The 27,369-nt window shown below is 50.3% G+C and overlaps 1 protein-coding gene across 1 annotated transcript in view; it reads left to right on the top strand.

Moving 5' to 3' along the window:
• LOC140406652 (low-density lipoprotein receptor-related protein 1-like) overlaps positions 1–27,369 on the top strand; it is a 1,475,832-nt gene that overhangs the window by 562,717 nt on the left and 885,746 nt on the right. The window contains exons 24-25 of the mRNA XM_072494659.1: positions 9,316–9,490; positions 11,208–11,302. Of these exons, the coding sequence (XP_072350760.1) occupies positions 9,316–9,490; positions 11,208–11,302 (270 nt within the window). The remainder of the gene's footprint in view (positions 1–9,315; positions 9,491–11,207; positions 11,303–27,369) is intronic.

Here is a 27,369-nt window from a genome sequence, read left to right on the forward strand (position 1 = left end):
TGGTGTCCCGCAGGGTTCAGTGTTGGGGCCTGTAGCGCACAAAGACTCCGAGAGACGAATAGAGTGAAGTCGATGAGGCTTTATTAAGCGTGATTGTTCCCCCGCAGTTCAGTAGTAGACTGCCTGCGGGGGAGGACTCCTGGTACTTATACTCCACCTTCAGGGCGGAGCTAGAGGTCAACGTCCAACCAGGACCCGGGATCTGTCAGCCAATGACATCACGGCTTCACAGTCCCACATGACCCCTAATGCATACTACCACATTCACCCCTTGTTAAAAATGAACCCGGCGGGGTGATGCTTCGCATGGTGGTAAGGGTTTACAAGGCTGGTCCTGAGAGGAAAACGTTCGCATGTTATTACAGTATGTACAAGGTTTTTTTTTGTTTCGAACTATTTACAGTAATCGTCAGGAGAGAAAAAAAGACAAAATGTTCTCGTTAAAAGTCCACATATTGTAGTGTTAGATCGATGCCACGAGTCAGTCGGGCGGTCTGGTCGTCCGTGTCGATCGCCTCGGCCCCGGTGGTGGTGGTGGTGCTTGTTCCGGTGTTGTCGTCTTCGGGAGCCTTACGGTTTCAGCTTGGGCTTCACTCCTGGTCGGGCCTTGGAGGAGGACTGATCCTCCTGGGAAGGGGGCGGTCGCGGGGTGCGGCGGTGGCAGGAAGGGGTGATTGGTGTCGGGGGGGTGTGTGTGTTGCCAGTGGGCGCCAGTTCTCGCAGGGAGACCGTGTCATGTCGGCCGTCGGGGTACTCCACGTAAGCGTACTGCGGGTTCGCGTGAAGGAGGTGAACCCTTTCGACCAACGGGTCCGACTTGTGCGCCCGCACATGTTTTCGGAGCAAGATGGGTCCTGGGGCCGCCAGCCAGGTCGGCAGCGACTTTCCAGAGGAGGACATCCTGGGGAAGACAAGGAGGCGCTCATGAGGCGTTTGGTTAGTGCTAGTACAGAGTAGTGACCGGATGGAGTGGAGGGCGTCCGGGAGGACCTCCTGCCACCGTGAAACTGGGAGGTCCCTGGACCGTAGGGCCAGTAGGACGGTCTTCCAGACCGTGCCGTTCTCCCTCTCTACTTGCCCGTTCCCCCGGGGGTTGTAGCTGGTCGTCCTGCTCGAGGCTATACCGTTGCTGAGCAGGAACTGGCGCAGCTCGTCACTCATGAAGGAGGACCCCCTGTCGCTGTGGACGTATGCGGGGCAACCGAACAGTGTGAATATGGTGTTCAGGGCTTTAATGACTGTGGCCGCGGTCATGTCAGAGCAGGGGATGGCGAATGGGAAGCGGGAGCACTCGTCCACCACATTAAGGAAGTATATGTTGCGGTCGGTGGAGGGGAGGGGTCCTTTGAAATCCAGACTAAGGCGTTCAAAGGGGCGGGAAGCCTTAATCAGGTGCGCACCATCCGGCCTGAAAAAATGCGCTTTGCACTCTGCGCAGATGTGGCAGTTCCTTGTGACTGTACGGACCTCCTCTAAAGAGTATGGGAGGTTGCGGGACTTAATAAAGTGGTAGAACCGAGTGACCCCCAGGTGGCAGAGGTCCTCGTGGAGGGTTTGGAGGCGGTTAATTTGTGCGTTGGCACATGTGCCGCGGGATAGGGCATCGGACGGCTCGTTCAGCTTTCTGGGACGATACAAGATCTCGTAGTTGAAGGTGGAGAGCTCGATCCTCCACCTTAAGATCTTGTCGTTTTTGATTTTGCCCCGCTGTGCATTATCGAACATGAAGGCTACCGACCGTTGGTCCGTGAGAAGAGTGAATCTCCTGCCGGCCAGGTAATGCCTCCAATGTCGCACCGCTGCCACTATGGCTTGGGCTTCCTTTTCCACTGAGGAGTGGCGGATTTCTGAAGCGTGGAGGGTTCGGGAGAAAAAGGCCACGGGTCTGCCCGCTTGGTTAAGGGTGGCCGCTAGAGCTACGTCGGAGGCGTCGCTCTCGACCTGGAAGGGGAGGGACTCATCGATGGCGCGCATCGTGGCCTTTGCGATATCCGCTTTGATGCGGCTGAAGGCCTGGCAAGCCTGTCGACAGAGGAAAGGTCGTGGTCTGTATTAGGGGGCGGGCATTGTCTGCGTACTGGGGGACCCACTGGGCGTAGTATGAAAAGAACCCCAGGCAGCGTTTTAGGGCTTTTGAGCAGTGCGGGAGGGGGAAATCCATGAGGGCGCGCATACGTTCGGGGTCAGGGCCTATTATCCCATTGCGCACTACGTCGCCCAGGATGGCTAGCCGGTTTGTGCTAAAAACGCACTTGTCCTCGTTGTACGTGAGGTTCAAGGCTTTAGCGGTCTGGAGGAATTTTTGGAGGTTGGCGTCGTGGTCCTGCTGATCGTGGCCGCAGATGGTTACATTGTCGAGATACGGGAAAGTGGCCCGTAACCCGTGTTGATCAACCATTCGGTCCATCTCTCGTTGGAAGACCGAGACCCCGTTTGTGACGCCAAATGGGACCCTTAGGAAATGGTATAATCGCCCGTCTGCCTCGAAGGCTGTGTACTTGCGGTCACTTGGGCGGATGGGGAGCTGATGGTAGGCGGACTTGAGGTCCACGGTGGAGAAGACTTTATATTGGGCAATCCGATTGACCATGTCGGATATGCAGGGGAGAGGGTACGTGTCGAGTTGTGTGTACCTGTTGATGGTCTGGCTATAGTCTATGACCATCCTTTGCTTCTCCCCTGTCCTTACTACTACCACCTGTGCTCTCCAGGGACTATTGCTGGCCTGGATTATGCCTTCCTTTAGTAGCCGCTGGACTTCGGACCGAATGAAGGTCCGGTCCTGGGCGCTGTACCGTCTGCTCCTAGTGGCGACGGGTTTGCAATCCGGGGTGAGGTTTGCAAACAAGGATGGGGGTTGCACCTTGAGGGTTGCAAGGCCGCAGATAGTGAGTGGGGGTATTGGGCCGCCAAATTTGAAGATTAGGCTCTGTAGATTGCACTGGAAGTCTAATCCCAGTAATGTGGGGGCGCAGAGTTGGGGAAGGACGGAGAGCCTGTAGTTTTTGAACTCCCTCCCTTGCACCGTTAGGGTAACTATGCAGAAGCCTTTGATCTGTACGGAGTGGGATCCTGCAGCTAGGGAAATCTTTTGTGCGCTGGGACGGATGGTCAAAGAACAGCGTCTTACCGTATCGGGGTGGATAAAGCTCTCCGTGCTCCCGGAGTCGACCAGGCATGGTGTCTCGTGCCCGTTTATCAGCACCGTTGTCGTCGTCGTCTGGAGCGTCCGGGGCCGTGCTTGGTCCAGCGTCATTGAAGCCAGCCGTGGTTGTAATGGTTGAGCGTCTTCTTCGAACCCCGTGGAGCCGTCGACAGTGGGGTCCGTTGTTGCCATCCAAGATGGCGTCGGGGGTGAACAAGATGGCTGCCCCCATGTATCGCACATGGCCGGGGGTCACAAGATGGCGGCGGGGGTGGACAAAATGGCCGCCCCCATGCGTCGCACAGGTCTGGGGTGGTCCAAGATGGCGGCGCCCTTCCTCCCCTCGTGGTGGCCGGGACCCAAAATGGCGGCGCCTGCGGGTCGCACATGGGGCGCTGGGGGGGTTGGGGAGCGTTAGCAACGCGCAGGGCTCCCTCTTCTCTGGGGACAGCGGTGGCCGGGACCCAAAGTGGTAGCGCCGGCGGGTCATACATGGGGCGCGGAGGGGGGGGTTTGGGAGCGTAAACGGCGTGCAGGGCTCCCTGTTCTCCCGGGACAGCGGCGACCTCGCGGGACCAGCACACAGCCGCGAAATGGCCCTTTTTCCCGCAGCTCTTACAGATCGCTGCGCGGGCCGGGCAGCGCTGCCGGGGGTGTTTCGCCTGGCCGCAGAAATAGCAGCGGGCTCCCCCGGTGCGACTTGGCGTTTGAACCGCGCAAACTTGGCGTTTGAACCACGCAAACCTGTGGGGTGTCCGGGGGGGGGGGCGTAGGTTTGTCGCGAGGGGTGCGTACGGAGCCCAATGGGCTACTGCGCGGTCGGGGCCGTAGGCACGGGTATTTCGCGCGGCCACGTCTAGGGAGGCTGCTAGGGCCCGTGCCTCTGAGAGTCCTAGCGACTTTTTTTCTAGAAGTCTTTGGCGGATTTGGGAGGAGTTCATACCTGCCACAAAAGCATCGCGAATTAACATGTCCGTGTGTTCATTTGCGTTCACCGGCGGGCAGCTGCAGGCCGTCCCAAAATTAGTAGTGCGGTGTAGAATTCATCACTCGATTCTCCGGGACTTTGCCGTCTCGTTGCGAGTTGATAGCGAGCGTAGAACTGGTTAACTGGGCGAACATAGAGACTTTTTAGTGCTGCGAACGCCGTCTGGAAATCCTCTGCGTCTTCGATGAGGGAGAAAATCTCCGTGCTTAACCTCGAGTGCAGGACCTGTAGTTTTTGGTCTTCTGTGACCCGGCTGGTGGCCGTTCTGAGGTAGGCCTCGAAACAAGTCTGCCAGTGCTTGAAAGCTGCTGCTGCGTTCACTGCGTGGGGGCTGATCCTCAGGCATTCCGGGATGACCCTGAGCTCCATAGTCCTTTAGGCACGCTTAATAAATTGTAGCGCACAAAGACTCCGAGAGACGAATAGAGTGAAGTCGATGAGGCTTTATTAAGCGTGACTGTTCCCCCGCAGTTCAGTAGTAGACTGCCTGCGGGGGAGGACTCCTGGTACTTATACTCCGCCTTCATGGCGGAGCTAGAGGTCAACGTCCAACCAGGACCCGGGATCTGTCAGCCAATGACATCACGGCTTCACAGTCCCACATGACCCCTAATGCATACTACCACAGGGCCACAGCTGTTCTCTTTATATATTAACGATCTAGATGACGGGATTGGGGGAATTCTGGCTAAGTTTGCCGATGATACAAAGATAGGTGGAGGGGCAGGTCGTATGGAGGAGGTGGGGAGGCTGCAGAAAGATTTAGACAGTTTAGGAGAGTGGTCCAAGAAATGGCTGATGAAGTTCAACGTGGGCAAGTGCGAGGTCTTGCACTTTGGAAAAAAAGAATAGAGGCATGGAATATTTTCTAAACGGTGACAAAATTCATAATGCTGAAGTGCAAAGGGACTTGGGAGTCCTAGTCCAGGATTCTCTAAAGGTAAACTTGCAGGTTGAGTCCGTAATTAAGAAAGCAAATGCAATGTTGTTATTCATCTCAAGAATATAAAAGCAGAGATGTACTTCTGAAGCTTTATAAAGCATTAGATAGGCCCCATTTAGAATACTGTGAGCAATTTTGGGCCCCACACCTCAGGAAGGGCATACTGGCACTGGAGCGGGTCCAGCGGAGATTCACACGGATGATCCCAGGAATGGTAGGCCTAACATACGATGAACGTCTGAGGATCCTGGGATTATATTCATTAGAGTTTAGGAGGTTGAGGGGAGATCTAATAGAAACTTAGAAGATAATGAATGGCTTAGATAGGGTGGACGTAGGGAAGTTGTTTCCATTAGCAGGGGAGACTAGGACCCGGGGGCACAGCCTTAGAATAAAAGGGAGTCACTTTAGAACAGAGATGAGGAGAAATTTCTTCAGCCAGAGAGTGGTGGGTCTGTGGAATTCATTGCCACAGAGGGCGGTGGAGGCCGGGACGTTGAGTGTCTTTAAGACAGAAGTTGATAAATTCTTGATTTCTCGAGGAATTAAGGGCTATGGAGAGAGAGCGGGTAAATGGAGTTGAAATCAGCCATGATTGAATGGTGGAGTGGACTCGATGGGCCGAATGGCCTTACTTCCACTCCGGTCTTATGGAAATGGTAGAGGCAGCCATCTGCCTCGAAGGCAGTGTATTGGTGGTCCTCCGGGTGGATAGGGAGCTTGTGGTACGCTGACCTCAAGTGAACTGTGGAGAAGACTCGATACTGCGCAATCTGATTGACCATGTCAGATATGCGGGGGAGGGGGTACGCATCGAGCTGCGTGTACCGGTTGATGGTCTGATTGTAGTCGATGACCATTCAGTGCTTTTCCCCAGTCTTGAAGACCACCACTTGGGCTCTCCAGGGGTTGGTACTAGCCTCAGTGATCCCCTCTCGTAGGTGTCGCTGGAACTCCAACCTGATAAAGGCCCTGTCCCGGGCACTGTATCGTCTGCTCCTAGTAGCGACTGGATTACAGTCCCGGGTGAGGTTAGCGAAGAGCGAGGGTGGAGTGACCTTAAGTGTCGTGAGGCTACAGACGGTGAGGGGGAACAGGGGTGCACCAAACTTTAAAGTAAGGCTTTGGAGGTGGCACTGAAAGTCGAGCCCCAGTAATAGGGCAGCGCAGAGATGGGGAAGGACGTAGAGTTTAATGTTTGTGTACTCTACGCCTTGTACGGTGAGGGTCGCGACACAGTACCCCCGAATTGCTACTGAATGTGATCCGGAAGCCAGGGAGATTTTCTGGGTCTCGGATGAAGTTGGGAGGAAGCAGCGCCTTACCATATCTGGGTGTATGAAGCTGTCTACTCCCAGAGCAGAAAAGGCAGGCCGTCTCGTGCTTGTTGATCCAGACGGTCATCATAGATTTTGTGAGATGATGAGGCCGAGACTAGTCGAGCGTGATGGAGGCGAGCTTCGGAAGGTGATGGGTGGGCCGGTCGGGGGTAGCGGCGGCCAGCGTACGACCGGGTGCGCAAGGCTCCCGGGAGGCTGTGGAGTGGTCCCAAGATGGCGGTCGGCATCGGGGATGGCGTCAAAGATGGCTGCCCCCATGGGTCACGCATGACGGGTGGAGTGCAAGATGGCGTCAAAGATGGCGGCCCCCATGGGTCGCACGTGGCGGGCGAAATTGAAGATGGCGGCACCCACAGGTCGCACATGGTGTGTGGCGCGGCAGCTGGGGGCGGCCCTGACAAGCAGGCAGCGCTGCTGGGCCTAGGAGTTTTTGAGAGAGATCGGGCCTGGCAAGCTTTAACAAAGTGGCCAATCCTCCCACACCCGTTGCAAGTCGCGTTCTGTGCAGGGCACCTTTGTCTGGGATGCTTACCCTGGCCGCAAAAATAGCACTTCGGGCTTCCGCCGTTGGCGAGCTGTTGCGCGGCACAGGCTTGCGCCGCACTCGAATCCGGTGATGGCGGCGCCCACGAGGTCCATGAGGATGCCACGCGGTCGGAGGTGTAGGCCTCCATGTTCTGGAAGGCCACCTCCAGTGAGTTTGAGAGCTGCACTGTCTCTGGGGGGCCGAGTGTACCCCCTTCTAGCAATCGCTGCCATTTGTAATTTGATTTCATGCCTGCGACATAAGCGTCCCTGACCAACAGCTCAGTGTGTTGGGTAGCCGATACTGCCTGGCAGTCACAGTTCCGGCAGAGTACCCGCAAGGCACGCAGGAATTCTGCTAGTGATTCCCCAGGGCGCTGTCGTCTCGTGGCAAGAAAGTGCCCAGCATACACTTAGTTTACAGACTTTACATAGTACCCCTTCAGCAGCATTATCGCCTCCGTATACGAGGGGGCGTCCCTGATGAGAAGAAAGACTTGCGGGCTCACCCGTGCGTGGAGGATCTGCTTCTTTTGGAGGTTGGTGAAGTCTTTGGTGAAGGATCCGAGGTAAGTTTCGAAGCAGCTTAGCCAGTGCTCGAATGTTGCAGTGGCGTCGGCTGCCTGTGGGTCCAGCTCCAGGCTTGAGTGATGAATTCATCTTAGATGTTTAGTTTATTAAATTGATATGCCATCAATGAACACACGACGAGTGGTGGACGTAACTGAGGCTTTAATAAACTAAACAGAAAGCCTCCTGGCCTCGGATCCCGAACTAAGGCAGCAGCAGAGACCAGCCACCTTTATACCGAGCCCAGGAGGAGGCAGAGCCAGCAGGAAGTAGTTTACCATATTACATATAATACAGTGGCAGTTTACCACAATACACAGATTATATATCACAGTGGTTCGGACCCAGCAGGGATAAGCCCAGGCATGAAACAGTACAATACAATACAGTGGTTTACCACATCCTTTAGACAGTGAGGACATAAAGATCAAAGCCAAAGGCTCTGCAACCGCATCCCTCACCTCCCAAAGAATCCTAGGATATATCCCATCAGGCCCAGGGGACTTATCTATCCTCAGGCTTCTCAAAATTTCTAACACATCTTCCTTCCAGATATCTACCTCCTCCAGCCTACCAGCCTGTATCGCACTATCCTCCTCAACAACATGGCCCCTCTCCTTTGTGAACACTGAAGAAAAATATCCATTTCGGGCCTCTCCTATATCTTCAGACTCCATGCACATGTTCCCACTACTGCCCTTGACCGGCCCTAACTTCACCTTGGTCATTCTCTCATTCCTTATATAAGTGTAAAAAGCCTTGGGGTTTTCCTTGATCCTACCCGCCAGGGACTTCTCATGCCCCTCCTCGCTCTCCGAAGCCCTTTCTTGAGCTCCTTCCTAGCTATCTTGTATCTCTCAAATGCCCTAACTGAACCTTGTTTTCTCATCCTTACATAAGCCCCCTTCTTCCTCTTGACAAGGCATTCAACCTCTTTTGTAAACCATGGTTCCCTCACTCGACCAATTCCTCCCTGCCTGACAGGGGCATACATGTCAAGGACACGCAGTATTTGCTCCTTGAACAAGCTCCACATCTCAATTGTGCCTATTCCTGACAGTTCCTGTTTCCATCTTATGCTCCCCAATTCTTGCCTAATTGCATTTTAATTACCCTTCCCCCAGTTATAAACCTTGTCCTGCCGTATGTTCCGATCCCTCTCCATTGCTATAGTGAAAGTCACCGAATTGTGGTCACTATCTCCAAAGTGCTCTCCCACAACCAAATCTAACACTTGGCCCGGTTCATTACCCAGTACCAAATCCACTGCGGCCCCACCTCTTGTCGGTCTATCCACATATTGTTTTAAAAAAGTGACTGAGAAAGCAAGTCAGCTGCAATGCCCCGTGTAAATTGTTTAACAAATTGTTTTGCAGTTTACACATTGATTTGTCATCTTTGCTGTTCAAAATGTGCACTGTATTTGCTGTAAGTTTCAGAAATGCTAATCTACACCTCATGTGTTTAATATACCTCAAAAGGCAGAATATCTTTTAGCAAGACTGAGGGCTTCTGTATTTGCAAATACAGCTGTGTTTTTGGTTGAAAATCAAATAATAATGTCAGAACTTAGGAAAACTTCTCCAGAAGTTCTTAGAGCTCACAGCAGAGAAACGGGCCATTTGGCTCAACTCCGTGTATGCCAGTGTTTAAGCTCAGCCTCCTCCCATTCTATTTACTTCCTTTCACCCGATTGAAATATCCTTCTTTTCCTTTCTCATTTGCTTGCCTAGCTTTCCTTTAGTATCGATAATTGTTGGAAGTAACTTTGATCACTCACTAATTATATTCCTTTTGTTCATAGACCTGCCATACGCTCATGCACTTGCAGTGGATTGGGTTTCCAGAAATATTTACTGGACGAGCTCAGATTTAGAGGAGGCGCAAATAAACGTGGCAAGATTGGATGGATCCCTGCGGACTTCTATCATTCATGGACTTGACCACCCACAGTGTCTAATAGTACACCCACTAAAAGGGTAAGTTGTTGTGTAGTATACCTTTTTTCTTATTCACTTACAGGATGTGGGCATCTCTGGCAAAACCAGCATTTATTGCCCATCCCTAATTGCTACAGGTTAAATAATTTAAAGTTTGCATTGTCCGTATAATTTAATCATTGATATTTTATAATCAGCTGAAGCATGGCAGTGTAAATGTGATGTAGATGGAAGTGAAGATTACATTTTGATGGAAGGATTTATTTTCACAAGCCAATCAGATTAAATGCATTGGGGTAGCAATGGAAATGTAAAAAGTCCAGATTTTACTTTGCAGCATGCTTTGGTTGAGCGCGGAACTTTCCCAAACACAACAGCATGAGGCTGGAAGATTTTACTTCCCAGGCCTCATCTGCACGCTACTGAAATGAGCTTGAAGTGACTGATAGGAGCAGAAGTTCAGACAGCAGGAAGAAAGTTCACCACATGTGGGTGCCATGTATCGGGTGTTCCAGGAAGGTCTCCTGGGACGGCAGGCCTAAAGTTTCCTTGGGGCTCTGCAGGAGTCCTGCTGCTCTGCAGGCCCAGAAGATTGACCTCTTCTCATCCCAGATTCTCATGCCCTCTTTTCACCTGGTTCTCAGGCCAACAGTGGTTTCCTTGTTCATGCCAGATTAAAATTACAGTCATGGCACGATGAGGTCAAAAAGGGCAGGTTAAAATTAAAAATGATGGGGCATTAGTGGGTAGGTCACCTGTAAGTCCTCATTATTTTTTACCCCTCATTTAATACCAAATTTATTCCAAATTCTATCCCTAATTCCCCACAGCTTTGACTTTTTTTTATTTGTTCATGGGACATGGGTGCCGCAGGCTAGGCCAGCATTTATTGCCCATCCCTAATTGCCATGGAGGGGGCACTTAAGGGCCAACCACATTGCTGTGGACCTGCAGTCACATGTAGGCCAGACCAGGTAAAGATGGTAGATTTTGTTCCCCAAAGGATATTACGACAATCAACAATGGTTTCATGGTCATCATTCGACTTTTAATTCCAGATATTTTAATTAATTCAAACTTCACCATCTGCAGTGGCGGAATTTGAACCTGGGTCTCCAGAGCATTACTCTGGGTCTCTGGTCCAGTGACAATACCGCTATACCACTGCCTCCCCTTTCCGAGTATGTAGATATTAATGTCCAGGTCAGTGTTTATTGCCCATCCCAAGTTACCCATGAAGTGTTACTGGGTCTTCTTGAACTTCTGCAGAAGATCTATATGATGAAGGTGTTACCACAATGCTGATGGGTAGAAACTTCTGGGACATTGTCCCCATGACCATGAAAAAACAGTGATCTGCCTCCAAGTCAGGATGGTATGTGGCTTAGACAGCAACATGACAATGAGGAAATTATTAATATTTCCTTCACCTTCTTTCCTTTATGAGCAATGTACAGGTCAATGATATATTCTGGAAGAGTACAAAGTTCTAAAATAATCAGTGTACTTAATAGATTATAAGTCATGCCTTTTTCTTCAAATAATGACAAATAGTTTACTCCATTTGCCCGATGTAATGATCTACAAGAGATAAGTGCTGGGACCAGAATTATAAATTAATCTGAAAACACCCCCAAGTCAGAAGAGCAAACTATCCTGAAGCATTGGAGGAGTTTATCATAGATAACATTTCTTATATTATTTGTACAATTAGTTTTAAACATAAGTTAATGAATGCATGGGTTCTCTCTTACAGCAAGCTCTACTGGAGTGATGGGAACAACATCAGTTCAGCAAACATGGATGGCAGTAACATCAAGAATCTTTTCTCAAGTCAAAAGGAGCCTGTTGGTAATTCAAACATTTGCCGCTTTTGGTTATTGCATTTGTGATAATGCTATGTCACTATGGTGGCAATATTTCTATTTAATGGCTTAGTTTATTAAATTATTGAGCTTTCGGAATCTGTAATTGGTTGTGGTATATGCATAATAAATAATTATGAGGTAAAAGTGCTGGGCAGGATTTGCCTGCCCCTCCCAACTGCAGGTGCCACTCACCCCATGCTGGATGAACGAGCCATGCAAAATGCTGTACATATCGGTGAGAACAGAAGGTCCCACTGACGGTCAATAGAAAAACCTCCAACGAGGGTGGAGGAATAAGAAAGTCCTGCCCACTGTATTTTCAAACCGCACTTGCAGCGATCAGTTTTCGTGACAAAATAAAACTGACTAAAGATATTTGAAACATCAGTAATAACCACATTATTGTTTGAGAAAACAGGGGTTTTCTCTTGAAAGGGGGCATTGGGCGAAATGACTGGGAGAATAATTCATAAGAATCCACTTTGCACCATAGTTTCAATTGCCAGAATTATTTTTATATTTCAAATATACATTTTCTTCTTTGAGGAGAATACACATCTAGTGGATAAAAGTGAGGTGTTGAATCTTGTCGACTTAGAGTTTCACCGCCCAGTGATGCGGTCACGTGGATCGCGATCAGGCGTCTGGCCAAAACAGAGGTTCGCGCCAGGCACCAAACCGACCGTTAATAATAATCTTTATTATTGTCACAGGTAAGCTCACATTAACGCTGCAATTAAGTTACTGTGAAAATCCCCTAGTTGCCACTCTCCAGCGCCTGTTCAGGTACACAGAGAGAGAATTCAGAATGTGCAATTCACTTAACAAGCACGTCGTTTGGGACTAATTCTCTGCCCCCCCCCCAATTTGGGACTAATGCTCTGCCGCGCACCCCCCCCGCCCCTCCCTCCCCCCCCCCCCCCCCCCCCCCCCCCCCCCTACAGCAGAAGGATGATAATGGATGCTGAGCTGGGCAGCAGGTCTCCAGGCCCTCGAGACTCTCTGGTCCTCTGCGCTGAGAATCACGTAGGCACAGATCACTACTGGTATTCACCAATGTGACCCTGATGTGATGGACGTCGCCAAGGGCTAAGGAGGTAACCTCTTAAGGGAGTTGCCCGCACATCTATCCGAGGACCACCCTCCCCCTCACCTTCCCTACCAGACCTTCCCCTACTAGGCTCTCCCCACCACTCCCCCCCCGCTCCACAGAGGTGAGAGGGAGACACCCTCAAAGATCCACTAGATTGGGAGAAAACCCCAGAGACCACCGAGATAGGGAGACCCCCCCCACCCCCCCCCCCCCGAGACCTCCTGAATAAGGGGATGCCCAAAGAAATCCTGTAACAAAAGGAACCCCCCAACAGATCATCCAGAAAAATGACCATGCCCCGGAAGCTAGAGAGCAGTCCAGACAGGGGCAATGAAAAAAACTACTGTTGCAATACTCACCTGGGCATACATCTGCTGGTACAGACTGAGGAAGCACCATGGGTGGGATTCTCCCTTCTGGGGACTAAGTCCTCACGCCAGCGGGGGAACCAGCGCCAACCACTCTGGCGTCAACAGCCCACAAAAGTGCGGAATTCTCTGCACTTTTGGGGGCTAGATGGACGCCGGAGGGGTTGGTGCCGCTCCAGCCGACGGCGAAGGGACAGCGCGAGTTCGCGCATGCGCCAAAGGGCCGGCGTGATCTCATGCATGCACGGAACCGCCGGCGTATTTTGGCGCATGCGCGGGGGTTCTCTTCTCCCCGCCCGAGGGGGGCCCGCCAGCAGTATGGTGGGCCCCGATTGAGGGCCAGGCCACCGTGGGGGGGCCCCCCTTGGGGTTCGGTCCCCCCCCCACCCCCCGAGGACCGCCCCCGCCGACGTACCTGCCAGGCCCCGTCGGTGCATGAGTTGAGTGATTCACGCCGGCGGGACTGGCCAAAACCGAAAGGCCGTTTGGCCTATCGGGGCTTGGAGAATCGCCGTCAACGGCCTTCGACCGGCGTGGCATGATTTCCGCCTCTGCCCGAAAAACGGCGCCGGAGAATAGCCGGTGTCGGGGCGACGAGACGGGATTCGCGCCAACCCCCGGTGATGCTCCGACCCGGCGGAGAATCCCGCTCCATGTGTCCATTCCTAGAAATAGAAAAACAGTGACCTATGTTTAAACTCCTCAGATCCTTTAGCTGCAAGCCATTCATTTATATCTATTTGTGGACTGTGATTGACAGCTCACACAAATAGCTGTTAGTCTTGCTTCATTCATCTTCCTTCATGAATGTTTACAAATATCAACCACTTCAAAGAGAGTTAAGTGCATTCCAGTCACTCCCTTGATGCTTCAGTGATTTTGAAGTGCTGTGCTGGAAATTGACAGGTGTCGGACTTTGTGATGTGAGTAGGTTGGGAGCTGATCCGTAATGCCGGGAAGGGGGGGTGCTCAATAGCAGGATTCCATCTAAAACCCCTCATATTCCTCGCCTATGCACCTAATACAAATGTTTTGGCCATGCCTCAAGCTGGCGGAGATTTTGGGGTCATTTTTTGGCACCATGGGCAGGATTCTCCGAAACGGCGGCTGAGTGTTCACGCTGACGTAAACACCAGAGCGTTTCACGCAGGCATCAATGGACCCCTTGGCCCAGCGATTCACTTACCTGAAGGGGGCCAGCAGGGCGCTGGAGTGCTCCGTAAACAGGACCCTGCACTTCCGGCCTTGGGTCCGCATGACATGGCGGACCCACACAGCGGACTAGCCCCACAATATAAGTCCCCCGAGATTGCGCGTACCCGCCGATTGGTGGCCCCTGATCCCGAGCCTGGCCATCCTGAAGGTCCCCCCCCCCCCCTCCCGGCGAAGGATCCCTCCGCCCCCCCTCCAGGGCTGCTGCGGACTCAGCCCACAGCCACCACTCTAAGTACCCGTCGGGTGGAACCATGTTAAAATCACGCCGGCGGGAACTCGGCCAGTTGCTGGCAGAGAATCGCGGGAGCAGCGTCACGCCGAATTCTGGCGACAATGCCCATTCTTTGCCCCCGCGCTGAGTGCGATTGTGGCGTGGAGGCTCGGATAATCCTCGCCCCCTGAATGTGGGGATGGAACCCTGCCGATGGCAGTGATTTTTGGGGTCTCTGATGTGCCGAAACTGCGGACGGGGGCGGGGTGGGTGTCCTTGGGCTGGAGGCTGGTGATACCGCCGAAGGCTTCGGCGTGGCTAGGGGCTTTGATGGAGTTTTTGCACACAATAAGGTCAAATACACTGTAAGGGAGTTGATTGAGGGCTTTCATCATGGATGGCGACTATTTAGAGTGTACTTTCAAGAATTGGGCACTTAGTTTTTGGCGAGGGGGGACGTTTACTCACTTTGGGGCATATAGTTCGGGTGGGTGGAGATTGGGGGTGAGATTTTTTTTTTTGTAAATTTACATGGTGAGGGACACTGAATCGCTTCCTAGCGGGAGCGCAAATGAGTTCCAATTCACCTCCGGCAGGAGATCATGGGGCAGGATTCTCCGTCTGCATCAATTTTCTGGTGCAGCGCGCCCCCTGCTGGCAGTGAGACTCTCCGTGCCGGAAGCCAGCCAATGGGGCTTCCCATTGTGAGCACCCCCACGCCATCGGGAAATCCACGTGTGTGTGTGCGCTTCCGGCAAAACAAAGGATTGCAATGACGGAGATCCAGCCCCTGGTCTCCCAAATGGAGAATCCGAGCCAATGTCTCACATAGCAAAATGGTTGATCAGGTACAAAGAACAAAGAACAATACAGCACAGGAACAGGGCCTTTGGCCCTCCAAGCCTGTACCAGTCATGATACCAACCTTTGCCAAAACCCTCAGCACATCCCTCTATACCCATCCTATCCATGTATTTGTCAAGATGCCTTTTGAACGCGTTAATGTATCTGCATCCATAAGCTACCCTGGCAACGCATTCCAGGCACTCACCACCTTCTGCGTAAAACACCTGCTTCACACATCTCCTCTAAACTTTGCCTCATGGACCGTAAACCTATGCCCCCTGGAGACTGACCACTCCACCCTGGGAAAGAGTGTCTGCCCATCCACTCTATCCATGCCCCTCACAATCTTGTAGATCTCTCTATCAGGTCACCCCTCAACCTCCGTCTTTCTAATGAAAACAGTCCGAGTCTATTCAGCCTCTCCACATAGCTAACACCCTCCAGACCAGGAAACATCCTGGTAAACCTCCTCTGCACTCTCTCCAAAGCTGCCACATCCTTCTGGTCGTGTGGCGACCAGAATTGTGCGCAATATTTCAAGTGCGGCCTTACCAAGGTTCTATACAACTGTAGCATGACTTGCCAGTTTTTATACTTGATGCCACGTCCAATGAAGGTAAACATTCCGTATGTTTTCTTGACTACCTTGTCCACTTGTATTGCCAGCTTCAAAGATCTGTCAACCTGCACGCCCAGATCTCTCTGACTTTCTATATTCCTAAGAGTTTTATCATTTACGGTATATTTCCCTTCTAACCAAAGAGAAAATGCTGGAAAATCTCAGCAGGTCTGCCTGCATCTCTAGGGAGACAAAATTGCTAACGTTTTGAGTCCAAATGACCTTTGTCAAAGCCGTCTGGCTTTCAAGTCATCTGGACTCGAAACATTAGCTCTTTTCTCTTCCTACAGATGCTGCCAGACCTGCTGAGATTTTCCAGCATTTTCTCTTTGGTTTCAGATTCCAGCATCTGCAGTAATTTGCTTTTATATTCCTCCTCTATGTTAGACCTACTAAAATGCATTACCTCACATTTGTCCGGATTAAACTCCATTTGCCATTTCTCTGCCGAAGTCTCCAACCTATCTGTGTCCTGCTGTAACTTCTAACAATCCTCAACACTGTCTGCCACTCCACCAACCTTGGTGTCATCCACAAACTTACTAATCAGACCAGCTACATTTTCCTCCAAATCGTTTATGTACACTACAAACAACAGAGGCCCAAGCACAGATCTCTGTGGAATGCCACTAGTCACAATCTTCTCTTCAGAAAAACACCCTTCTACTGCTACCCTTTGCCTTCTGTGACCGAGTCAGTTCTGTATCCACCTTGCCACCTCACCTCTGATCCCGTGTGACTTCACCTTTTGTACCAGTCTGCCGTGAGCACCTTGTCAAAGGCTTTACTGAAGTTCATGTAAACAACATCCACCACCCTCCCCTCATCAATCACCTTTGTCACCTCCTCAAAAAGCTTGATCTAGTTAGTGAGGCACAACCTCCCTTTCACAAAACCATGCTGTCTATCGCTTATGAGCCCATTTGTTTCCAAATGGGTATAAATCCTGTCTCTGAGAAGTCTCTCCAATAATTTACCTACTACCGCGTGAGGCTCACCGGCCTATTGTTTCCAGGATTATCCCTGCCACCTTTGTTAAACAGCGGTACCACATTAGCTATTCTCCAGTCCTCTGGGATATCATCTGTAGCCAATGATGATACAAAGATGTCCGTCAAGGCCCCAGAAAATTTCTCCTTTGCTTCCCTCAGTATTCTGGGGTAAATCCCATCTGGCCCAGGAGACTTATCTACCTTAATATATTTTAAAAGACCCAATAACTCCTCCTGTTCGATGTTAACATGATCCAGGCTGTTCACACTGCTCACACACCCTACCCAACACGCAAAGGTTTTGGCTAAATTGAAACATGGCTGGAAATTCGACAATAAAATCTGCTGGTTTTGTGAGGGGGCTGTCATGATATTCAAACACACACATCATGATAGACACACCAACAGACAAATCAGAACACACAACACCACAACCAATGACAGAAAGATATAAAAGCACAGACATGACCCCCGGTGGTCAGTATAGCTGCAGAGGAGAACCAGGACACATCTATTGCCAAACACACTCAGGGAGACAGCACGTGCAGAGTATCCAGAACGAACTGTATTATAAGAGTTATAATAAAATAGAGTTGTACCACATACAACTGTGTTGGCTCATCTGTGCACCAGAGCACCCAACACCACATGGTACAGGAGTGGATCGATACCTGCCGGCATACCTCAGTGTACAGAGACAACCAGCAGTGCCCAGGCATGATGTACGAGCTCCCGGTTCCGCAGGCGCTCCAGTGCGACGGCGACCTCCACGAAAACTGGCGGCGATTCCGGCAAAATTTCGAATTGTTCCTGGTGGCAGCTGAACTCAAAGACCTGGATGATAGGGAAAAAATTGAATTTCTCCTCACCGTCGCCGGTGCAAGGGCAAGAGCAATATTCAGAAGGTTCAGGTTCTTCAGGAGGCAGCAAAGGTACGATTACCAGGCAGTCCTGGGCAAATTCTCCAAGTACTGTGAAGAATACGCAATCCAATGGGCACTTAAAGGTAAGAAAAGCTGCAGTACTCACCTCGTGGCTGGGATCCCGGAGCCCGAAATCCCGGGCCTGAGAAAAGGCTGGGTCGAGGTCGGTGGCCATCTTGCTAAAGGTATAACGCTAGCACAGTTGCGCGAGAAGTGCGCAGAACCGGAAGTTTCGTTTGCGCATGCGCGAGATGCTGCGCATGCGCAGTCAAGAAAACGGCCATCGGTAAAGGAACAGCAATCTGAGCATGCGCAGTCGCTTCCTACGTGCTACATACCGAGCATCAGGATGTCAGAGGCCCCAGACTGCACCAATTTAAAAGGGAAATGTCCCAAATCCAATTTAAAAGGGAAACGTCCCAAATCAAAAAAACAAAAATCTGTTAAAGCTGTAAAACAACCTTCCCTCACCTGGAATGACAGCACAGTGCCGCAAATTGACCCAGGAGATGAATTTGACCTCCGAAGAACCCTCCGACAAGCAGTTACCTACGCACAAGCCGATGATTCCGACCTTGAATACTTCGATGACGATTTTTACAGGGTTTCCGGACCTCGCGAGCCCAATGATAGCTCCGTGGTCCTATATGACTATGACTCGGACGAACCTTTCGTGTTGCACATTGGCGGCCCCCACATTGAATCCGACGCAGATGCGGATTCATTTTTCGGATTTGAGGATCTTCAATCCAGCAGATATGACGTTCCAACTTATCAGTACCGGATGATGCTGCAGCCTGACATTAACAGACAGGGAGCGGTGCAAGCACACGGAGAGTGCCCTGCTGCCACACAGAGCGTGGTCCACGTCCCGCTCAACGTTCCCGACTCTATGAAAGAAGACATGCAAGACTCCAGAGTGCAGTCCTCGCATGAACCAGAAGTGACTCCAGTGTCACAAGCTTCCACAGCAAGCTCGTGGACAGACTCCACAATTGCAGAAATGCAAGACTCCAGAGCGCAGTCCTTGCACGGACAAGAAGTGACTCCAGTGTCACAAGCCTCCACAGAGAGCTCGTGGACAGCCTCCACGATAGAAGCAACGCAAGACTCCAGAGCGCAGTCCTTGCACGAACAAGAAGTGACTCCAGTGTCACAAGCCTCCACAGAGAGCTCGTGGACAGCCTCCACGATAGAAGCAACGCAAGACCCCAGAGCGCAGTCCTTGCACGAACAAGAAGTGACTCCAGTGTCACAAGCCTCCACAGAGAGCTCGTGGACGGACTCCACGATGGAAGGAACGCAAGACTCCAGAGCGCAGTCCTTGCAGGAACAAGACCATGAGGGTCTAGCAACGTCTCCTGACCAACCAGCGGCAGACGATGCAAGTCTGCCATGCTCACGTGAACAGCAAGAAGGCTATAACAGCCTACCATGCTCCACTACACAGCAGCATGACCATGACGGTCTCTCATGCTACAATGAAGGGCACAGCGCTGAAGACTGTTCAAGCCCACCTGAAGACAAGCCAAAGGAATCGCCTCGTCCAAGCCCGAAGAAAAGAGGTTTATGCGCTGACCTTCAGGATCATTGTAGCCGAACAGAGATTAATAATGCTGCACGGCCACAGAAGGATGCTGAGGATTTGCTAACAAAATTAATTGAATGTTTAACTTGCAAGGAGCAGACTGAGAATTGCCAGTGTTTTAGTACGGATCGAAAAAATGGACAAGACATTGATCCTCAGGTAATGGAAATAACACAACCTGAATCATATCTACAGCAGGGACAAATGTCTCCCTTCAACACAATGCCGCAAAATCCCAACTTCGGAGACCAGCAGTTAGTCAGTAATGACTCTTCAAACCTGGAGGGGAACATTAATTGCATTGAACCTATACACACTCCACTGATTATTGAGCAGAACATTGGAGCAAGAATCCTGAGGACACCGACATCGAGTAGCCAGATAACGAATTTAAAACCCACAGCAGTTTCAAGTGAACCAAGTGTGCTTTCCACTAATGGTGAAGATGCAGATAAGGTCGACCCGATTATCCATTGTACCACACTAACCCCAGTGATTAAGCAGTTATGTATGGGGAGTATAATGTGGGCAATTGAGAACAGTAAAAGAGAGACTGAGACCATGCCAGTCCCAGCAAAATCAGACCCAGAGACCATGAAGGCATGTACATTAAACAAAGTTACATATGAGGTACCTGAGAAGAAAAGTGAAACGGAATGTTCTTTGGAAAATGGTACAATGTCGATAGAAACAGTGGATCCTATATTCGAGACCATACATATGGGAGAATTTGGGGGTAATAAACAAGGTTCTGCAATGTCTGGGGGAAGATTTAAAGTTCCAAAGAAGAAAAGCCCAAATGAAGGACAATGGCAAGACAATGACAGTCCACCGACATGGTGTGCACCACCAGATGAAAACTCTGACAATTTACCCAACCCTAGTGAACAGCAAGCTGCTAATGACGATCTATCCACGGGATGTGAGACGAGTGACGACAGCATCCCACTTCCCATGCAAAAGGTGCAAGGTGACAGACCTCGCCTAGTGCGTACCGAGGCACTCGACGATCACGGTGGGACCACTGACGACTGCGGTGGCGGCGCACCGCTTCCACCCTCGATGGCTCGAGCCTCTCCACTGGTTGGTGCATTCCTGCATGTTCCGACTCCAGAAGTGCAGCTTCAGGGAATCTCGGCTGCCTCCAGTGAACCTGTTGGGACTCCGGACGGGGGGCATCGACGGAAGGCAGACCGGACTCCAGATGGGGAGCAGCCAAGCGCCGACTCTGATTTGCGCACGCCAGACCTTGCTCCGGACGGGCGGTGTCGCGGCCTCGGTGATGGCACGCTCAGGGTGACGGCAAATGCCACGGCGACAGGGAATGGATCGCGTGGCAGTCCCACTGGGTCGGCAGTGGCAACCAGCACCGGCGGTCCAAGATGGACACACCAATTCGCGCCATCGCCAGACGTTGATGCGAGCAACAATTCTCTCTCCAAGGCGACATGCTTCGACGTTTCTCTGCGGAGTCGCCCTTCCGGCACAGCAGGTGGCCGGAACCAGCGTACACGGTCTCGGCCAACTTCCACATCTGGCACAGTCATCGCCTTGCATGATATTAGTGATGGTGCTACTTCGATGGCAACGACCCATCGGCTACAAGATGCCGTCCACCACAAACATAAAAAGAAAACAGACTCCACCTTGTTCCTGGCATGCAGGGCGGATGGATTGGTGCGTAGGCGCAATCAGCGGGCTTTGTGCCGCCTTCCACGCTCGCAACTGCACCGTACGCACACGCCGGATCCTCCACTGGTTCCCAAGGATGACTTCGTGGAGATGCCACGGATCATGCCCCTTCCATCGCCACCAGAACCAAACCACAGCCAGGGCACCACTAACAAAGATGTTGAATGTTATATTTGCACGAATGAAAAAACCAAGCACTGCACGAAGTACAACAAATGGTAAAGTAGAGACTTCGGCAACAGCATCACCTCCAACAGTCCAAGGTGAACCAGTGTGACCCCAAATCTCCACAGCTGAACCGGCTTGAGGACCAGCCCATTCTTGAGGCGGTCACCCATTAGACTGGACTTATAACGCTGTTCATACGTTCAAAAAGTCAAACACTTCTGTATTATAACCTGTTGTTGTTTATTGTTCCAGATATCGTCTGACCGGACCAATGTTCAAGTTTTTTTTTTCTCTCGCATCCAAGTTTTGTTATGGTACAACCTTGTTAGTGTGACGCACCCGACATCGCCCCATGTAAATAGTTACGTCATAAACACACGCTGTACACAACACAAACACACACTCTTAGATGCACTCACGACACAATTATATTTATAACCACGTAGGCACTTATCTTTGTAAAAAGGGGGGATGTCATGATATTCAAACACACACATCATGATAGACACACCAACAGACAAATCAGAACACACAACACCACAACCAATGACAGAAAGATATAAAAGCACAGACACGACCCCCGGTGGTCAGTATAGCTGCAGAGGAGAACCAGGACACATCTATTGCCAAACACACTCAGGGAGACAGCACGTGCAGAGTATCCAGAACGAACTGTATTATAAGAGTTATAATAAAATAGAGTTGTACCACATACAACTGTGTTGGCTCATCTGTGCACCAGAGCACCCAACACCACAGGGGCATTAGTTTGGGCTTTCACAGGGTTATTTGCAATAGTATTCTCACCTCTGATTCAGATAGTTTTGGATTCAGGTCCCAGGGAATGAAGCACAAATTTTAGGCTGACTTCCCAGTGCAGCATTGAGGAACTGCTGCGCTGTCAGATCAAATGGTCATCTTTCAAATGAGATGGTGTATGCAGTCTCAAGCACATGTCAAGGATTCTATGGTAATATTTTGAAGAAGAGCAGGGGAGTTCTACAATGTGTGTTTGCCAACATATACCCCTCAATCAGCATTGCTACAAAAAAATCATTGTCATATAACTTTGTTGCTTGTGGGATCTTCCTGTGCTCAAATTAGCTGCCACGAGTCCTACAATCCAACAGTGACCACCCTTCAAAAGTACTACATTGGTTGTAGCGTGCTTTGGTGTAGCTTTTACAGGTCTTTCCTTTCACTGCTCCAAATTTGGTGTCAGGATGCATTTGAGGCCAGGCGGGATATCCTGTTTCCCTGAGGGTCCAAGAGGGTGAGCCACAAGGCAGCCAGTACCGCCTGGGATGAAGTGGCCAGGTGAACTGACACCCAGTGCTGCAAGAAGGTCAATGTCCTACACCGGGCCGCAAGGGCGTGGTGACCCACCCCCACATGACCAGCCGCCCCCAACCCGCTATTTGCCCTCCCCCAACCTACCCTCCACGCCCCTCCCTTCATCCACTCCCTTCACTCCAACCTTCCCTTCACCCGCCCTCCCCCAAACCTTCCCTCACACACACACGCACACACACCATCATCCACACAAATGTGAACCGCACGTGTGGCTAATGATTCCCTCTCTGTCTCCACAGGAGACACTGTCCCACAATCACCAGGACAGGGCCCAGACTTACAGAGGGGGTGCTGGACATGAGAATCCTCATGACGTTCGAGGAATGGGACAAGGTGATCTGAGAGGCATCAGGTGCCCTGCCCACCCTTGGCCTATACATGGTATTTCGCTATTGCAGGGGAGGCCCATTAATAGGCCAAGTTTGGGCAGGGCCCCTGATGCCTCCTATGTCACCCTGTCCCTCCATCTGCCCCCCCCCCACCCCCCCACCCCCGTTCAATAGAAGTTTAGACAAATTGGGAAAGGGCAGGTAGGTGATAGGCAGTTACGTGCTCCCACCTTCAAACCCGCTGGTGTGAGACCATAATATTCAGCCTTACTGTCCATTTTCAGCCTTTTATTTCTGGGAAAGATCTAAAATCATTAATAGAGCCCAGAGATGGACTATAAATGAGCTCAGAACCAGAAGGGTGAGTTATGAGGATCAGTTGTATGTCTCAAGAATTCACTTAATCAGATATTTAATATTTTCGCAGATATGAAGATGTTAAGAAGGTTCTATAAGATGCAGGGTTGCGGACTGAGAAGGGAGATAGTAAGTTAAAGCAAAGTTAGAACAAAAGGCAACGTTTTGTTTGTAAGAGAATTGTAGGGCGGATTACCAGTGAGGATAGTGGTGCAGGAAGTTAAGACAAGTTTCAGAAATGAATGAGCTGAATTCATGTTGACAAAGGAGTTAATAAAGGATTATTAGTACCAAAACCATCTTCCGGAGACTGAGGGGAGGTTTTTAAGAGAAGGTTTGATGAACCAAGTCTTTTTTCCTGTTGTAAACATTACTAAGAATTGGGGATGGGCTGGGAGGCCGGAAGGCTGACAAATTCAGGTGTTAAGGTATTGAGTGGCTTGCCCGATATCTTCCCATTGCCATGTCATTTGTCCAGGAGTAGTAATAGTGGCAGATTGACCAACCGTCCACTGAGAGCCTTATTGAACCACTTAAATGGCCAACCAGGGGCCTCTTCCTGACTGCCATTTTATCCAGGTCAGATGAACCTCCTGCTATGTGGAGGGATACCCACTCTGAAGCCTGGTGGCTTCTCAGTGTGAACTGGGTGCTCCCTCCTTTTGTGGCACTCCGTGAAGCTCAAAGTGGCCCACCGGTAGCACTGACCATACCTGCAGCAATGACTATGCCTTTGCTCAGTGACTCATGCAGCAGCCGTCATAACCACTGGTCACTGGGGCCTGCCTGGCACCAGACACCCCAGACCCCACTTTGAGGGCACCTGCCCTTTCTCTAAGTGCAACCCCACCAATGGCCATTGCTAGCACTGGCTCTACTGAGGCTAATGATCTGCCAGCCCTATAAAAGGGCCAGCTGTTGTTGGGAGCAGGCCCCAATCCAAATGATATTCGCAACCCCAGGAGCAATCAGTTAATTGGCTGTCACCAACAATATGCTGCCCTCGGGCTCTGCCACCACCTATTACAGGCTCATCTCCTGCTTTTAGCTCCAGCAGAAGGATTTCTGATATATATGATTTTCTCCTTATAAAAATTTGGAACACATTGTGAACAATTACTTCGTACAAAATCTTTCCACGATCATAATCACCCATTGGAACATCTACTTGTATATTCCAAATGAAAATAATAGCCATGTAAAAGACTAATATAATTCCACCCGGTTTAATTATATTCTCACACACTTGCAGTTTTCAGTGAAAAAAATAATATTTCAGCAGAATTTGCCAGTACGGGGAAGTTATCATGAGTGGTCATTCAATTTGGAAATAAATAAATGGTTTCACAATTCAATCTCTGGCACACAAATCGACTGCTCAGCATAATTTAGAGGGCAAAGGCAGGTCTTTAAGATCACACTTCTGTTCGGAGAAGGAATTCTGGCTATTATACATAAAAGTTCCATTAATATTTATGAGAATAATTCCCTCTGGTCTTTTGTTTTGCAGAAATTCAGATTAATTAAAGCAAGCATGATTTCAATGAAACTTGGGGTAAAGGAGTCCTATAATTGAAAGGTTCAAATTCCATTCTTTAATTCTTAGAGAAAAGCTTTAGGATGTTTCTGTAAGCAGAAGATACATGCAGAGTCCTGCAAGTGGTAGCAATACCCTTGTCTGTGATGTTTCCGATTGATGTTGCCCCAAAACAAACTGCCTCTAAGCTCACAACATAATGCTCTTAAATTATAAAAGAAAGAACCTGTTTGCTGATGGAGAAGGCATCATGTGTGAACTTACCTGGAGTAGGCAGGTTCAGTGCAGTTCTACAAAAAACGTACAAGACAAAGGAAACTTTCGCCTCATAGTTTCTCTCACTTTAACACATGGTTCTAGTTGTTGCCTCAAATTGATTTTTTTAGTGCATTCTCAGATTTTCAAGATGCCTTAAAGCCCTTCTTTTCAATTGCCTTTGAAAGTCAGTCGAAAGTTCCTCCTTTCCGAGCCCTGACCTTGTATCCTTCTCCAGTTTCTCTCCTTTTTTCCAAGCTCATCTTGCCCAAAACTCACCCCTAATCCCACTACACTGTTCAGCATCAACTTCCCTTTCTGGTCCCCATGTTAGCTACTATTGTTAATAGTTCTCTCTCTTGGGGCACTGCCCCTCTCTTCTTCAAATGTGCTATCATTACCTGGTCTTCAAATAAACAACAGTTTGCAACTTCGGCGTCATAGTCAACCCCAAGTGAAGATCTATCTGTGCCATCACACAGGGAGAGGCATAGTGGCATTATCACTGGATTAGTAAACCAGAGACCCAGAGTAATGTTCTCAGGACCCAGGTTCAAATCCCACCTCAACAGATGGTGAAATCTTAATTCAATAAATATCTGGAATTAAAAGTCTAATAATGACCATGAACCATGACTGATTGTCGTAAAATCCCACCCAATCTGTCTTCTTTGCATGGCCCAAATGTGACTCTAGATCTACAGCAACATGGTTGGCTCTTAACTACCCTTTCAAAGGCAATAAATGCTGTGCCAGCCAGCAATGCTCACCTGCCATGAATAAAAAAGCTAATGCCAATCAATTCATCCTATTGCCATATTTTGCCCATGCCTCAGCTCAAATCCTACTGAAACTCTCATTCATGCCTTTATTTCCTCCATTCCAATGCAAGACCCCCACATTCTTTAGGTTTGCACTGAGTGCTGAGGTTTGCACTGAGTGCTGAATTTGGTGCATTTTGAGTGCGCTAGTGAGAGTTTGGTGACCGAGGGAGTGCTGAATTTGGTGCATTTTGAGTGCGATAGTGAGAGTTTGGTGACCGAGGGAGTGCTGAATTTGGTGCATTTTGAGTGCAATAGTGAGAGTTTGGTGACCGAGGGAGTTAGGTGAGGAGGGAGTAAGGCGCTCCTTTCATTTTGTTTCCGACATTTCCGCAAAGAGTGCGAAGAGAGCCAGGAGTTTACAGAAAGTGTAGCTGACTGGGAGCAGGGTCGGAGGGCGGAGATCTAGTTAGTCCACAGGGCAGCTATATTCTATCAGGTAAGAGGGGATGGAGGCTAGGCCAGTTACATGCTCCTCCTGTAGGATGTGGGTGGTGAGGGATACCACCGGTGTCCCCACTGACTATACCTGCGGGAAGTGCACCCAACTTCAGCTCCTCAAAGACCGTGTTAGGGAACTGGAGCAGAAGCTGGATGAACTTCGGATCATCCGGGAGGCAGAGGGGGTGATTGAGAAGAGTTTACAAGGAGGTAACCACACCCAAGGTACAGGACAAGAATAGCTGGGTTACAGTCAGGGGGAAAAAAACAAACAGGCAGAAAGTGCAGGGATCCCTCGTGGCGGTTCCCCTTCAAAACAAGTATACCGTTTTGGATGCTGTTGGGGGGGGATGACCTACCGGGGGAAGGCCCTAACGGCCAGGTCTCTGGCACTGAGTCTGGCTCTGGGGCTCAGAAGGGAAGGGGGAGAATAGAAAAGCAATAGTTGTAGCAGACTCAATGGTTAGGGGAATAGATAGGAGATTCTGTGGCCGCGAGCGAGACTCCCGGAAGGTATGTTGCCTCCCGGGTGCCAGGGCCAGGGATGTCTCGGATCGTGTCTTCAGGATCCTTAAGGGGGAGGGTGAGCAGCCAGAAGTCGTGGTGTACATTGGTACCAACGACATAGGTAGGAAAAGGGGTGTGGAGGTAATAAACAAGTTTAGGGAGTTAGGCTGGAAGTTAACAGCCAGGACAGACAGAGTTGTCATCTCTGGTTTGTTGCCGGTGCCACGTGATAGCGAGGCTAGGAATAGGGAGAGAGTGCAGTTGAACACGTGGCTGCAGGAATGGTGTAGGAGGGAGGGCTTCAGGTATTTGGATAATTGGAGCGCATTCTGGGGAAGGTGGGACCTGTACAAGCAGGACGGGTTGCATCTGAACCAGAGGGGCACCAATATCCTGGGAGGGAGGTTTTCTAGTACTCTTCGGGAGGGTTTAAACTAATTTGGCAGGGGAATGGGAACCGGATTTGTAGTCCAGCAACTAAGGTAGCCGATATTCAGGACGCCAAAGCGTGTAATGAAGCAGTGGGGAAGGGAACACTGACAAAGGAGAGTACTTGCAGGCAACGAGAGGGGTTGAAGTGTGTATACTTCAACGCAAGAAGCATCAGGAATAAGGTGGGTGAACTTAAGGCATGGATCGGTACTTGGGACTACGATGTGGTGGCCATCACGGAAACTTGGATAGAAGAGGGGCAGAAATGGTTGTTGGAGGTCCCTGGTTATAGATGTTTCAATA

The sequence above is a fragment of the Scyliorhinus torazame genome, chromosome 2 (genome assembly GCF_047496885.1).
Source record: "Scyliorhinus torazame isolate Kashiwa2021f chromosome 2, sScyTor2.1, whole genome shotgun sequence".
Lineage (NCBI taxonomy): Eukaryota > Metazoa > Chordata > Chondrichthyes > Carcharhiniformes > Scyliorhinidae > Scyliorhinus > Scyliorhinus torazame.